At 36.7% G+C, this 14,441-nt stretch overlaps 1 protein-coding gene and 1 pseudogene across 4 annotated transcripts in view; one reads left to right on the top strand and one right to left on the bottom strand.

Annotated features, from left to right (window-relative positions):
* Positions 1-14,441, top strand: part of ASCC1 (activating signal cointegrator 1 complex subunit 1) — an 81,716-nt gene that overhangs the window by 49,854 nt on the left and 17,421 nt on the right. For all 4 annotated transcript variants that reach the window (XM_011355198.2, XM_023527886.1, XM_011355200.2 and 1 more), the window contains exons 8-9: positions 7,153-7,277; positions 11,312-11,397. In XM_011355198.2, coding sequence (XP_011353500.1) covers positions 7,153-7,277; positions 11,312-11,397 — 211 coding nt within the window. The remainder of the gene's footprint in view (positions 1-7,152; positions 7,278-11,311; positions 11,398-14,441) is intronic.
* LOC111736549 lies at positions 1,559-1,674 on the bottom strand (annotated as a pseudogene).

Genomic DNA, 14,441 nt, shown 5'->3' with positions numbered 1-14,441 from the left:
GTCTCCACCCATAATCTCTTCCATGTTTAAATTACTCAAAGCACCCTGTATTGTTTGTTATTACCAAAGTCTTATTTATAGTTATCTTAATAGATTGTAAACTCCTAATAACAAGGACTATTGTCACTTAGTTTTTTATTCTTGTAGTGACTAGCATAATGCTTGTATACAGTAAGTACTCAGGAAATATTAATTGGATAAAACTGAATTAAATTTGGGGCAAAAAAGCCCAAACAAAAGCCTGGAGTTTGCATTTTCTAGGGAGTCAGTGGTCATTCTGCAGCTCAAGTCCATATCTGTAAAGATGGCTCTGGAATGCTTGAACTTTGTAGCACTTACAGGCTTACAGGCCTTTAAACTAAGAGCTTTAATTTAAAACATAATAACTGGAGTCTGTTTTCAAATCCAAGCACTGTCTAAATCAGCAGTCCCCAACCTTTTTGGCACCAGGGACCAGTGCTCCTACGAGAAACTAATGCCGGATGATCTGAGATGGAGCTGAGGCAGTGATGCTAGCCCTGGGGAGCTGCTGCAACTACAGATGAAGCTTTGCTTCCTTGCCTGCTGTTCACCTCCTGCTGTGCGGCCCGGTTCCTAACCAGCCACGGACCAGTATTAGTCCATGGCCAGGGGGTTGGGGGCCCCTGATCTAAATGACAAAGCTGCTGAAGAATAATTTATTATTTTTCTCATAGCAGCCCTCTGTTATTTTTAATTCAGTTATGAGGAAGCAATTACGAGAAGCTTTGTGACTCATTCATAGTTTAACAGGAAAGGATCAGTGAAGTTAAATTTGAAAGACTATTCTGTTAGAAATATACTCACATGTTGTCAAATGTATTACCCACGTTATCGACTTGAAATTTAGTGATTGTACCCAAGTACCCTTAAGTTTTTTTAATAGAATGCCAAAGTATTTGTCATCTATGAATTCATGCATGCATACATGCATTCAACAACTATTTATTGAGCATTAATTATGTGTCAGTTAGGCACTAATTTAGGTGCCAGCATAAAGCAGCAAATAAGATAAGGAGCCAACCTTTGTGGAGTGCACAGTGAATTGATAACAGAGCAAAATGGCTGCTAGGAGACTTGGATTCTGGTCCCTTTGCCCTGACTTCGAGCAAGTCAACCTGTCTGCTTTGTTTCTTCTTGTGTAAAATGATCAGGTTAGACAAGAAAATTTTAAAGGTCTTTAGTCGCTTCAAAGTTCTAAGTCTGTAAATGAGACAGAAATCTTAATTTTCCAGAAAGTCAAAGCTGAAAACTGTTTTCTTTCACTTAGTCTATATAATTTCCTTCCTCTAGTATTTCTTGTTCCCTGTTTCTGTGATAGGGAGCTGAACTCCCTATCTACTTCTTTTTCTTTAATAGAGGAGAGAGAAAAGAGAGGCACCATTTTGTTGTGATTTGTAATTTGGTGGATTTTACAATGCCTGATTATGTTCAGACTTAAACTATGTTGCAATATTTAGAAATATTTCAAAACTTTATGGTACTGTGATGTGTTAATCAGAAATTTTATTGTATATATATATTTATTTATTATTATTTATGCCTACAGCACTTGGTCTTCCTAGGTGGTCTCCCATCCAAGTACTAACCAGGCCTGACCCTGCTTAGCTTCCAAGATCAGACGTCGGGCTTGTTCAGGGTAGCATGGCTGTAGACCATGGACCGTGGCTCCACTGGGGCGCGAACCCAGGACCTTCTGCGTGTAAAACAGAAGTACTCACCGTTACACTATGGAACCACGTCCAATCAGAAATTTTAGATCCAGTATGCTGTAGGTCTTTGTTTGGAGATCCACACGCACAGTTAATTAAATCAGTTAGTGACCATCAGAGTTATGCGCAGTCTGAATATACTTTATTTTCCCCTTAGGAATGTAGGAACAAAGTTGTTTTGTTAAATCAGCCCTCTTTCTCCATCCTTACCAATATTTTATTGGTTAACCATGTCTCATTGCTGGTTTAAACTCCTCTAAAAGGTATATAAATGATATTTTAGAAAACTGTTTCATGCATGGATAAATATTCAAGCAAGTTTAAGTGAAGTAAGCAAGTTATAGAAAAATATTTATTTTTTTTAATAAATTGATATATATCTGTAGAAAAGTCTTAAAAATTATATTACAAAAGTTAAGCGTTTATGTGTAGATGGTGAGATTATGCTTTCCTTTTAGTGCTTTTCTGAATTTTCCTTTTTTTCTATAATAAACATATATTTGTAATTAGAAAAAAATTAAGATAACTATATAAGGAAGCACAATATCTCTCTTAACTGGTTTCCTTGCTTTTAGTTTTCCCCCGTGTAGCTTGCTTCTTACAAACCCTCATTGATTTCCTATGCCTACCAAATAAGATTTCAACGCTGCCTGGCCCACAGGAGCCATCACAACATGGCTTTAGCCTGCCTTTACATTTAATTGCTGCCCTTTCCTCTCTACAGAATTTCTCATGAATCTTTGGATGTGTTATGTTCTTTGATGTTCAGCCTTTCAGTTGTTTAAGACAAAGATTCTTTTAAAATTATCTTTAACTCTTGATTCCAATATATCAGAAAAGCTGCCCCTTCTCACCCCCTGTACTGCTGCCTCCCCTGCTACCACCCTAGCCACCTGTGACAGCTTCCTAACTGCCTTCCTGCTTCAATTCTTTCCTCTACCAGTCTGTCCTCCACACGGCAGTCAGAGGTTTTCTTTTAAAATGTCAGTCAGATCATGTTATTCTTCTGTTGAAAACTCTCCAAAAGCTCCCCATCCCACTCAGAGTATAAGCCAAAGTCCTTACGAGGGTATATGAGCCCTATGCAAGCCCCATGTGACCTAGTCTTCTCTACCTCTCCAACCTCATCACCTCCCTCCCTGATTTCACCGCATATATTGGCTTACTATTCTTAATCATACTGCTCATATGCTGCCTCAGATGTCTGTACTTACTGTTCCCTTTCTCTGAAATGCTGTTCCCTCAGATATCTGTTCAAATGTCACTTTATCAGGGAGGTCTTCCCTGATCACCGTATCTAGAATAGTACATCTACTCCCAATTGCATTTTTTTCTCTCTTTTCCATTTTATTTTCTTCAGAGCACTTAGCACCACCTAATGTAGTATATGTGTATGTTTACTGTGCAGCTGTCTCCTACCACTAGAATGTAAGCTGCCTAAGGACTGGGACTTGTTTTATTCACCTCCATATTCCCATCATCTATGAGCACATTGGCCCTTCTCTCTTTTGAGATCTTGTTCTGTTAGTTCTTTCTATTGCCTAAAGTTTCATCTTCCTTATCTGTTGGATAATTTGTTGTTGTCAGTAAGCATTTTCAACTCTTTCTTCTCATTGAAAACAAACACAATTAACCTTCCCTCAACTCTGTACCTTTTAATTATCAAGGCATTAGTTGTCACATTTCTTTTAAGTTTCTTGAAAGAGTTTATGTTCACTAACCCCATTCCCCTTCTGGTTTCTCCCTTGGTCCTCTGTAACAAGGTTTTCATCTCCAGTGTGCCAGCGAAATGTAGGCATTTTTTGTTCCTTTTATTACTTTAATTTTCTGTAGCATTGTACTATACTGATTATTCCTTGTTTTCCCCTTGTAATTCTCCTTTCAGCCTTTCCGAAGTCTTACTTTTCTTATTCCTCATCCTTATTGATTGTCTTTGCTGGTTCCTTCTCTGCTCCTTACATATGAATATCCCATAGGGCTCGTCCTTTTTCTTCTTGGCTTGCTCTGAATCCTCCTTCCCCCATGACTGTATCTGAGAGTACTGCTCGCTCTTCTTGTCCTTTAGAATCTATTCTCTTGTTTTGGGTTGTCCCTGCCATGTTTAGATCTTCATCCTTCTCTCCTTTATAGCGCCGTCCTTAAAGCATGTACTCTGAAACCAGACTGAAATTGTTCTAATTTTGGATGTTCCACTTGTTAGTTATGCAACTTTGGTCAAGTTTCATAACTTCCTTGTGCCTCAGTTTCCTCATTGGTAAAATAGAGATGGTAATTTATTGTGAGGATCAAATGATTTCACCTGTATAAAGTGCTTAGAATAGTACCTTGACACATTGTTTGTTGTTATGTGTACTGTTATAGTACCACTTAGCTGACTTCTATACCACTGATCTCTACCCCTTCTAAAGCATTTTCTACTCTGCCACAGAGTCAGCTTTCAGAAATGGACATCTGACCATATCATTTCCTTTAAAAAAATTTCTGTGGCTTCTCATGGTCTGACTACTACATATATCCAGCTCATTTCCACGGTCCCTTTTCTCTCACTCTCTGTTATAGCTGTATTAAATAATTGGCAGTTTTCCAAATAAGCTATGATCTCGCATGCTGTGGCATCGTTGCACATGCTGTTCTTCTGCTTGAAGTCAAGTTCTTCCTTTCCTGATTTTATTTGGGAATCTTTAATGGTCCTTCAAGACCATGTTTATTTTATTTTACTTTATTTTATTTTATTTTATTTTATTATTTTATTATTTTATTTATTTATTTATTTATTTATTTATTTATTTATTTATTTATTTTATTTTGTTTAACATTCAGGTCTTACTTTTTTAATCAGTCAGGTTCATCAGTTAACCAATCATAGCCAATAGCTACTGAAAGCTAAGTATAATGGTACTCTGGCAGATATAAGACAAATATAACATGCTTTTAAGGAGCATGCAATCTAGTAGGGGAACAAGATAGACAAATTTGAAATATCAAGGGACCATCTCTAAGAATGCTAAGAAGAGCACACCTTATAAACAGGGCAGCATTTCAGAGAAGGATAAAATCATTGCTCACAGATATGGGCGAGTAGGGGTGTTAGGGTAGTTAGGCTTCATGGAAAAGTGGGGTTTGGGTTGGGTCCAGAAGGATGGTATGATTTGCATAGGTGGAGGGAGGGGGTGGCTACTGTGTACCAGGGAACAGGAGGCACAGAGGTGGCAGCTGTCAAGTTGTTAAGTGGAGGAAGCCTGGTGAGAAAATGTACATGTTGAGGAATGCTGGTATTATGAAGCTGCTCTAATAGATGTTGGGGCAAGCAAAAGGAAGTCACTGGGGTCTGTAGAACAGGGAACATCCTGAGGAACTGGTATGTTGTAATGTTCTAGCCTATGCCAAACTGTACTGGAGCCTGAGGCAAAAGGAAAACTCAGTAATACCGATCCCATCGTCATTCCAAATTCAGATATTCTATTCGTTGTAGATTTTTTTCAAAGTTAATTTTGATTTTTAAAAATATTGCATTAAAACATTATTTATCTTGGTTACTGTGTTTTGATGCAGCCCCTTAAATTTTGTGTTCAAAATGAGTGCCTCACTTGCTTCACTCCTGTCCCAATCTTGTGTTCTATTTCTGAAGTTTGGTGGAGGGGACATGGGTGTTTGTTTTATTATTAATTATGGATTACTCATGTTATAAATATTTTTTGGTTAGTAGGCAGTATTTCATAAAAACAAGTAAGATAAATTAGAATTTTAAGATTAATTTGGAGCTTTGGAGCCTGAAAACCATAAAGGTGAAAGAATTGTTTGTGCTCCTCAGTTGATCTCGAGGGGAGAATAACTCCCTCTTGCTGCAGTGTATGTAGTACATATAGCAAAGGGTTGTTTTGTCCATGTCTAAGTGGGTGAAAGATAACTGGGAGATAGAGGTACTAGAGACTGTTGTCCACTTGGAGATAGGTCTCGAGCAACTCATCTGCTGCAGACAGAACAATTGCTGGAGGCAGGCTGCCACAAGGTGAACTTGGCCTACATCTCACATAAAACAAACCCATCTCAAGGAGGAGCTGCTCACTGCTTACCACAGGGCCATGGCTCAAGAAGCAGTGGAAGATTCATGAGCTCTATAAATATCTCAGAGCTACTTGTATCCAAGAAAAGAGGTAATGTTTGACACAAATATCACTAGTACATCTAAAAATGTAAAATCTAAAAAATGTGAACTCTATTGTTCATTAGTACATTAGTGACTAATAAAAGATTATTTTGAGCCAGAGAAGTCAATTAGCATCCAGCACAAATCTCAAAAAAAGCCAGTGGAAAGGTTGAAAGGTACAGGCTCCTCCCTGAGCTTGTCACCAGGTACACTACTCCATCATTTGATGTGGACCTCCTCATCAGTGCTAACGTTCAGTGAGAGTTTCTCCAGGCTCAGGATGGATGTTTTGGCACAATATCTAAAAGCTACAGGCTGAATTTTACCCTCAGATGAGTGGGTGGTCACAAGATGGCTGCTTCCCGAGGCCTAGGTCCAAGATCTGCTCCACCACATACTTGCTGGGATAATGACCCCTTTTTTTCAGTACAGCTGGCAAAGTTATTCTTCAGAATTGATAGAGAGATAAAGAGTTTTTCGGGCAAAACCTGAAGAAGTTCATCACCACTAGACTGACCGTGCAAGAAATGTTAAAGAGAATTCTTCAAGTTGTTATGCAAAACACTTGAACAGAACAAAAACATCCTGTGCAGGAATTGATTCTGGTGGAAGTATTAGAATCCACTGTAGAACTTACAGTGCTTAGAATTACCTGGAATCCATACGCAGAATGTTATGCAGCCTGTGGATTTTCTTATATGTAGTTGTTTTTATTGGTACTATATTTCCACCTCGTTTAAATACTGGTATAGTGTCCAATGCTACTGGGATCTTCATAGTGCATGCCCCTTCCCAGTGAGCAAATGTCTTATTAGAGTCATACCATTCCTCATTTGATCCTGGCAGAAACACATCAACCATAGTAGCTTTTGGTTTGCGATTGGATGAACCAACTGGATGAACCAATAAAGCATTCCACTTTAGACAACTCTGTTGAGCCTGGCTTCTTGAGTTCTATTCCCAAAATGATAAACTTCCATGTTTCTTCAAGACCATGTTTAAACCTCCTGTGAAAACCTGGTCCTATGTATAGTTGATCACTCCCTGAACATTCACCATCATGTTTTTGCAGTTTTTTGTTTCTGTGTTTGCTTTCTTCACAAGGCTGTGAGCATTACGATGGTGGGGACTGCAACTTTTTATTCCTCCTCTTCTTACACAGGGCCTTGTACTGTGATTGGCCCAGAGCAGATGCTCCATAAACGTTGTTGAATTAGTAATCGGGGATTCAGGAGTTTACTAAGATTTCTGTACTTCTTTCATCAATTTCTCTAGGCTGCAGGAATTAGTTGATCGAGTGCTGGAACGTTTTCAGGCATCTGGACTAATAGTGAAAGAGTGGAATAGTGTGAAACTACATGCTACAGTCATGAATACTCTATTCAGGAAAGACCCCAATGGTAAGTCCTCCACAGAACTGTAGTACAATTTTTTTAAAGAAATTAATTATTATTTTTTTAATGGTGATATTAGTTAATGATATCCAATAAGTTTCAGCTGTACACTTTAACAGTAAGGCATATACATATTTACATTGTGTGTTCACCTCCCATAGTTAGATTTTTTTTCTGTCACCATATATTTGACCCTCTTTACTCCGTCTACCTCTTTCCTTCCCCCTCCCCCCACCCCCTGGTAACCACTAGTCTATTGTCCATGTCCATGAATCTCTGTTTGTTTGTCTTGTTCATTTGTTGCTTTTAGGTTTATGTCCCACATATAAGTGATATCATGTGATTTTCAGTTTTTTCTGTCTGGTTTATTTTGCTTAGCATGATTGTCTCGAGGTCCATCCATATTGGCAGTATTTCATCTCTTCTTCTGGCTGAGTAATATTCCATTGTATATATGTACCACAGCTTCTTTATCAAATTATCGTAAGACACTTTGGTTGCTCCATGTCCAGATCACTGTGAATAATGCTGCTATGACATTGGTGTGCAAATATCTTTTCGGATGTTATAGCACCATTTGTGATCAGTAAGGCTGTGTGAAATCTCTGGGGTTTGAATAGAATGGGCTGTCAAACAATTTCTGATATATCTTCTTTTTTAGGTGTTAGCTTGTTTTGATGAGCACAGTGGAAGTGTGTAGGGACATATCTAGCATGGTACCATGGCATTCCAAATCTTTTATTTCTGTTACACATAGGGTTGCCATATTTAGCAAAAGACATCAAGGTAAAGTTTAGGTAATCGGTGAATAATTATTTTATTATAAGTATGCCCCATGCAGTACTTGGTGGCTTATTTTGAAAAGAAGAAAGGAAGATTAGCTAGTAAAAATAAACATTAGACCAGTGGTTTCTCAACAAGGAACAGTTTTGCCTCCCAGAGGACATTTGGGATTATTTGGAGACATTTTTTTGTTGGCACAGTAGGGGGCTGGGAGTGGATTTCTGCAGGCATCTAGTGGGTCGAAGTCCTCTATGTGACACACAGGACAGCCCCCATAACAAAGAATGTTCAGCCTGAAATGTTGATAGCACCAAGGTTGAGAGTAATATTTTTTTTCCCTCAAGGAATCTGAGATCAAAGATCCCAACTGGAAGTCATTTAATATTAACCCCATTTGGTTGATCCACTGTAGGACTAAGAGATAGGTAGCTATTCAATTTTTAGTTCTAGTGTTAGTGTTCTGTGGTGCTAGATTGTATTTTATTTAAGACTTTTCTGAATAAATCAGTATTTTACTTTGGAGAGCACTGAGATCAGAAAAGATTCAAATGGCTCAGTCAAAGCCTGTAGACTCTTATTTGGGTAGCTAATAGAATCCAAAGCTTTGTACTTGTTATTGTTTTGATGGAATACATTTCTTTCATTTGGACAGTAGTGTTACAGAAGCATGTTTGAAATTCCAGAAAAAACATTCTCTGGAATATTTAATATTTGTACTTTACATTGTAGCTTGTCCATTGGTAACATTTAAAGGGATTTATGGAATTTATCTTCTTCTGGACAGTCAATTTTAATTTTGGAAAACACAGATCCCCTGAGGAGGTACATTTTAACATCATTATATAAAGACAAAGTTTCAGGACTCTAGAGTATACTCTAAATTCGTTTCAAAAAATACATTGTATTCAGCACCGAATAGAACTTTCTCTGATAATAGAAAGATTCTATATCTGTGATGTCCAGTATGGTAGCCACTATCCGCATGTGGTTATTGAGCACCTGAAGATAGCTAGTGAGACTGAGAAAGTGAACTTTTAATTTTAATTTAAATTAATTTAAATTTAAATAATCATGTATGGCTAGTGGCTACTGTTTTAGACAGTGTGGGTATAGACACTATTTTATTAGACATTTAATATTACCAGTAGTACATTCTGCATCTGTCCTGACCCTTAAATCTTAGTTCAGAGCCCTTAACTTACACCATGCCTATTATGAACTAACTTCTTGACATAAAAGAGTTGAATTTGTATGAATCAGTATCTTCTAAATTGTGTGCATCTAGATTTATATTAAGTTAGCACTAGAGCTTCGTATAAGAAAATGTTCTGTGTTCACAGTTATCCTTCCCTACTTACAGATATTTAAAATATAACAACATTGACATATAATTCACATACTACATAATTCGCCCATTTAAGATATATAATCCAGTGATTTTTAGTATATTCAGAGTTGTGCAACCATTACCACAGTCAATTTTAGAACATTTTCATCACCCCCAAAAGAAACTCTGTACCCATTCACAGTGACTCTGTTTTCCCCTAACCCTCTAGTCCTGAGCACCACCAATTTACTTTCTGGTCTATAATTTATTTTTTTCTGGATATATCACATAAATAAGATTATGTAATATGTGATCTTCTGTGACTAGCCTCTTAATATTTGCATGTGTCATACTTCATTGCTTTTTATTGCTTTTTATTGCCAAATAATATTCCATTATTGGATATTTATGGATATTTACCACATTTTATATATCCATTCATCAATTGATGAACATTTGTGTTGTTTCCACTTTTTGGCTGTTATGAATAATGCTGATGTGAACAATTATTATGTACAAGTTTTGGTGTGGGCATATGTTTTCATTTCTTTTGGGTATATAATTAGGAGTGAAATTGCTGGGTCATATGATAACTCTATGTTTAACTTTTTGAGGAACTGCCAGGCTGTTTTCCAAAGTAACCACCATTTTACATTTCCATCAACAGTTAATGAGGGTTTAAATTTCTCTACGTATTTGCCAACACTTATCTGTCTTTTTGATTATTGCCATCATGTGGGTGTGTAGTAGTATCTCTTTGTGGTTTTGATTTGCATTTCCCTAATGGCTAAAGCTACTTATAGTTCTTGAATCTGTCATTTATGTCACATAATGATTACTGCTTTTTTTTATTGATATTTATTTAGTATGATTTACTTTAAAATTTCGCATCTCTTCAAAACAGAAGACCTATTTTTAAGTTGTGAAATGTCATCAGAATTGGAATCTTTGATTAAGAGATTCCTTCTCATTAGAGAAATGGTTCCATAGTTACCCATGTATAATTCTAGTGGGCTAACTAAGGTATATTATGTCCGTGGAGTTAGCACTCTGAATATAGTAGGCCAGTTTTGACTTGGTATTCTCCATTACTATATACAGTAAAAGACCATACTCAAAAGTAGAAATAATATTTTTGAGAGTCTGTTGTGGGCAGGAAAAAGTTGATATTTCAGAAAATATTCTGAGTGTTAAATAATTATTGAAAATGCTTTAAATTTTCTCTGCCTTGGGTTCCTCTCTGTGCTGAATTTTTACTTGAAAGGGACATAGGATATGGTGTTCCACGTTTTCTTTCCTGTTATTCCTTTCCTTTGATATCTTTTCTCTTTATACTTTAAGGACATTTTTGAGATAAGCAAGCTAAATTAACTCAGGGATTTAGAGCACAGCTTTGATGAGGCTAAGGTCATAGATTTGCTGCATTTCTGTGTGTAGTGTCTGTAAAGATACCTCTGTGTGCAACTAAAGGGGTCTTTCTCAGTTGAGGGAGTCCTTAAATCAACCCAAAGCATAGTAGCCAGCATTTGTGACTAGTTAATGTGTGAACTTTCGTGTTTTTTTTACATATTTAAAAATATATGCAGCTTTTATAGAATCTTGTGTTTTTAACCTGCAAGGAACCTTTAGAGATCACCTAATCTTAACCTCTAACTTTGAGGGACTGAGGTCCATAGAGGAGATATAATTTGCCTCGTCATATAGTTAACGTACAGTGAGTACTTGGACAATGTTGAATGAATAAATGTATATTGAATGAGTTGATGACAGAGCTGAGACTAGAAACTGGGTCTCTTGACTCATAGCCTGATGTGTTCTCTTCCATATTATGCCCCTTTGAGTAGTACATGGAGACGTACCTATAGAAATCTAAGAGAAAACAGAAATAATCCAAGCTTCTCTTTTAACATTACCTTTGCAATATTTACAGCTGAAGGCAGGTACAATCTCTACACAGCGGATGGCAAATATATCTTCAAGGAAAGAGAATCATTTGATGGCAGAAACATTTTAAAGGTCAGTATGAAACAGTGAATTTGGAAATCCATTGGCATGTGTCCTAAATAAGCAAGGAAAATAAGTCGTTCTTTCAACAGTATATTTTTCTCATGCTTCCCGTGAGGCTCATTAACTAAAAGGACTGTTTAGAATTTTTTTTCTAATGTCCTAAAAGAAAAGAGACATCTTTTTGACTCCTATGGCTGTGGTATTTCTAGAGTATTTGAAATTGATGATTTAAGAAACAAGTATCCAACTACTTGGGTCCATAGGAATAAGTTGATTTTAAACTGGTGAGTTTTATTCTGTATTTTACCTTTGGAGGTCTGAGTTTGCATTTTTTTAAGTAAAAAAAGACTTGTTTGTCTCGTTCTAGTAGTTTTTTTTTCTCCCATAAAGTGACTCCCCAAAGTTGCTTTGTAATCTATTTTTACTCAGGAACAGTCCATGTCCTAAAAAGTAGGTAGTCCAGTTCTGACTGTTGAGGCTTTGCTTTCTCAGTGTTAAATTAATCTATGAAATTTAAGTAAAATCAGGATTGCATTTATCTTTCTCCTACAGACTACATTCTTTAACATCCACAGTGTATGCCCTCTCTATCAGGTTAACATGCCATTGTGTTTCTGGGCAAAGAGAAACATAAGTTGATACCAGTGGAGAGGTTTTTGAGTCTTCATTTCACTTATTATGTAATGGTTTAGGTCATACATTTGCACAGCCATGGGTGGTTTTTTTTGGAGCTGGATGAGAGAGAGAATATCCATATAATTTCAGAATAAGCTTTAGTTTTAGAAATGCTTTTCTTTTTCCTTCCCTACCACATCCTCCAGTTCCTTGTCACTTGACAGTTTTCTTGCCAAATGCGTGATGTGACCCTGTTGCCTCTACTTAATGAGATCACTCAGCAGCTGCAAGCTTCTTCCCACAGAGCCCACAACATTCACACAGGGCAGTGACAGCGTTCACTTAGGCAGATGTTCCAGCTCTCACATTGAGAGTTATGTTGATTCCTTCTTTCCCTTATATCTTTCTTGTTTTTGAATAGTTTTCCTGTTTTCAAAGTAGTTATAGTAACTTCGGGTTTGAGTGACAGGCTGCTAATGAATTCAGTTGCAGTTAACTTTGCTGATTTTCCCAGGCCACAGCTTCAGTGTGATAGGAATCTTTCTCCTCTATCTCATTTCCTTGGGGCTTTTCCAACAGTATCATTAATTACTTTGCTTTTTTTGTTGTTGTTAATTTGATTAAGGAAGAAAATAGAATGGGGAAAGAAATCTGAAGGAATGACTCAAATCAATTTGGTTCTTTGGGAATTAGAATTAAAGCCCAGAAGATGGGTTGATGCAAGTCAAGTGTGAAGTGCTTTGATATCTGTAAGTGGGAGATGACAGCAGAGAGCCTGTGGGGTATCTGTATGAATAATATGGATCTCTCACTTGTTATTTAATTTCTCTTGTTCTGTAAAGTTAGTTTTCTATTTTAAGGTGCTTTGCCTTGAAATTTTCCTGACCACCCCAGTGATGACATGAATGTGGCTCCCTCTAGTGTTAACAAAGGCTTGCTATACCAACAGTACCCTTACTGGTTATGCCTAGAGTTTTAGAGCTGGGCTCAGCTGGGGTGCTTGGAGACCGTTTCTTTAATCCAGTTCTATACTTTGACCTCTAAGGACCCAAGATCCAATGTGTTTAAAGTGACTTGCCAAAGGTCACTGCTAGTAGAGACTGATCAGAACAGAAATTCAAAACTCACAAATTAAAATTATTTCTGCCTCCCATAATGATACTCAGTGTTTAGGTAGAGGTCATTAGATATTCAAAATCGGGCATATCTATTTGAACTGCAATAATATTTTATTAAAACTTATTTACTGAATGTTGGGGCAGTGGATGTGCCAGTTAGTCTAAAACTGTGGCTAATTAAGTATTAGACTTTTGAGCTGATTTTAATACTAAAACCAACAGAAATACTTATTGTATACCATCTGCCAGACCATGTGCCTTGCAGATAAAACAATGATTATAATACATACCTACCTTCTAGGAGCTTCCTGTCTTTGAGGGGTGCAGATGGTTAATAGACACTTACAATACAAAATGATGGGGCAAGTTATGAGTATAGAGAAGTATCTTTGAATACAGATATTTATAACAAAGTACCTTTTAGTATAATTTACAATATTTTACTTTATAATTATTAGCCCCAGAAAATATAATCTTTCATCTATGTTCAGTCAAAGAAATTAACTTTTCTTTGAGAATAAAGGTGACGTATGACCCCCAAATTACCCCCCCCAAACACATAAGAGGTAATAACTATTTTTGTGAAGTAGTTATACCAGCCTGCCTTTTGGAATTACCATAAATAGACGTATCTTTATTAAATAGAATATGAGAACCCATGGCTCCTCAAACTCTTGGAGAAAAAAAAGATTCAGAAAACCAATGGATTATATATAGTTGTTGTTCTAGATAAAATTTTTATGTTTAGAAAGTGAAAAAATTCAGTTTCACTAACAAGATAGGAACTGACTTGGAGTAAACACAAAGGTTTAACTGCATTGGTTGTTAAGGTTGTTAAGGTTATGTGTGCAGCATATTAACAGCTACATAGGTCACAGGTCAAGAATGCTGGTGATGGGAAGCAGCCTTGGAAAAGAATCTACTTCATCTCCTATTCAAAGAGAAACAAAATGAGAAGCAAGTCATTGCTCATTGTTGTAAGAATTTAATGAGTAACGGACAATTGCTTTACTCCTCCATGAAGAGAATTAGTCCTTTTGGCTTGGTGTAAAATTATGTGTTCTGGGTGCCTTAATAAGAAAAAGCTCTAATGACTTTTGGAGGTGGAAGCCACATTTAAAAAAAAAAAATTATTTTTGTACAGCTGTTTTGAGAGTTGTTACAGTTGTAATAGACCATTATCTGGTTATTCCTAGTTAAAATAAGACTTCTCTTAACCTAAGAAGGACTTTGATAGAAGAACTGAAAACTAAAGAATCATTTTCTTGTGTTCAGGCCAGAAAAGGAACGAACGTATTTAGTTATAGTGGTTTTTTATAG

This window comes from Pteropus vampyrus, unplaced genomic scaffold (assembly GCF_000151845.1).
Source record: "Pteropus vampyrus isolate Shadow unplaced genomic scaffold, Pvam_2.0 Scaffold20, whole genome shotgun sequence".
Classification (NCBI taxonomy): domain Eukaryota; kingdom Metazoa; phylum Chordata; class Mammalia; order Chiroptera; family Pteropodidae; genus Pteropus; species Pteropus vampyrus.
This window is presented reverse-complemented; position numbering and strand designations above follow the sequence as displayed.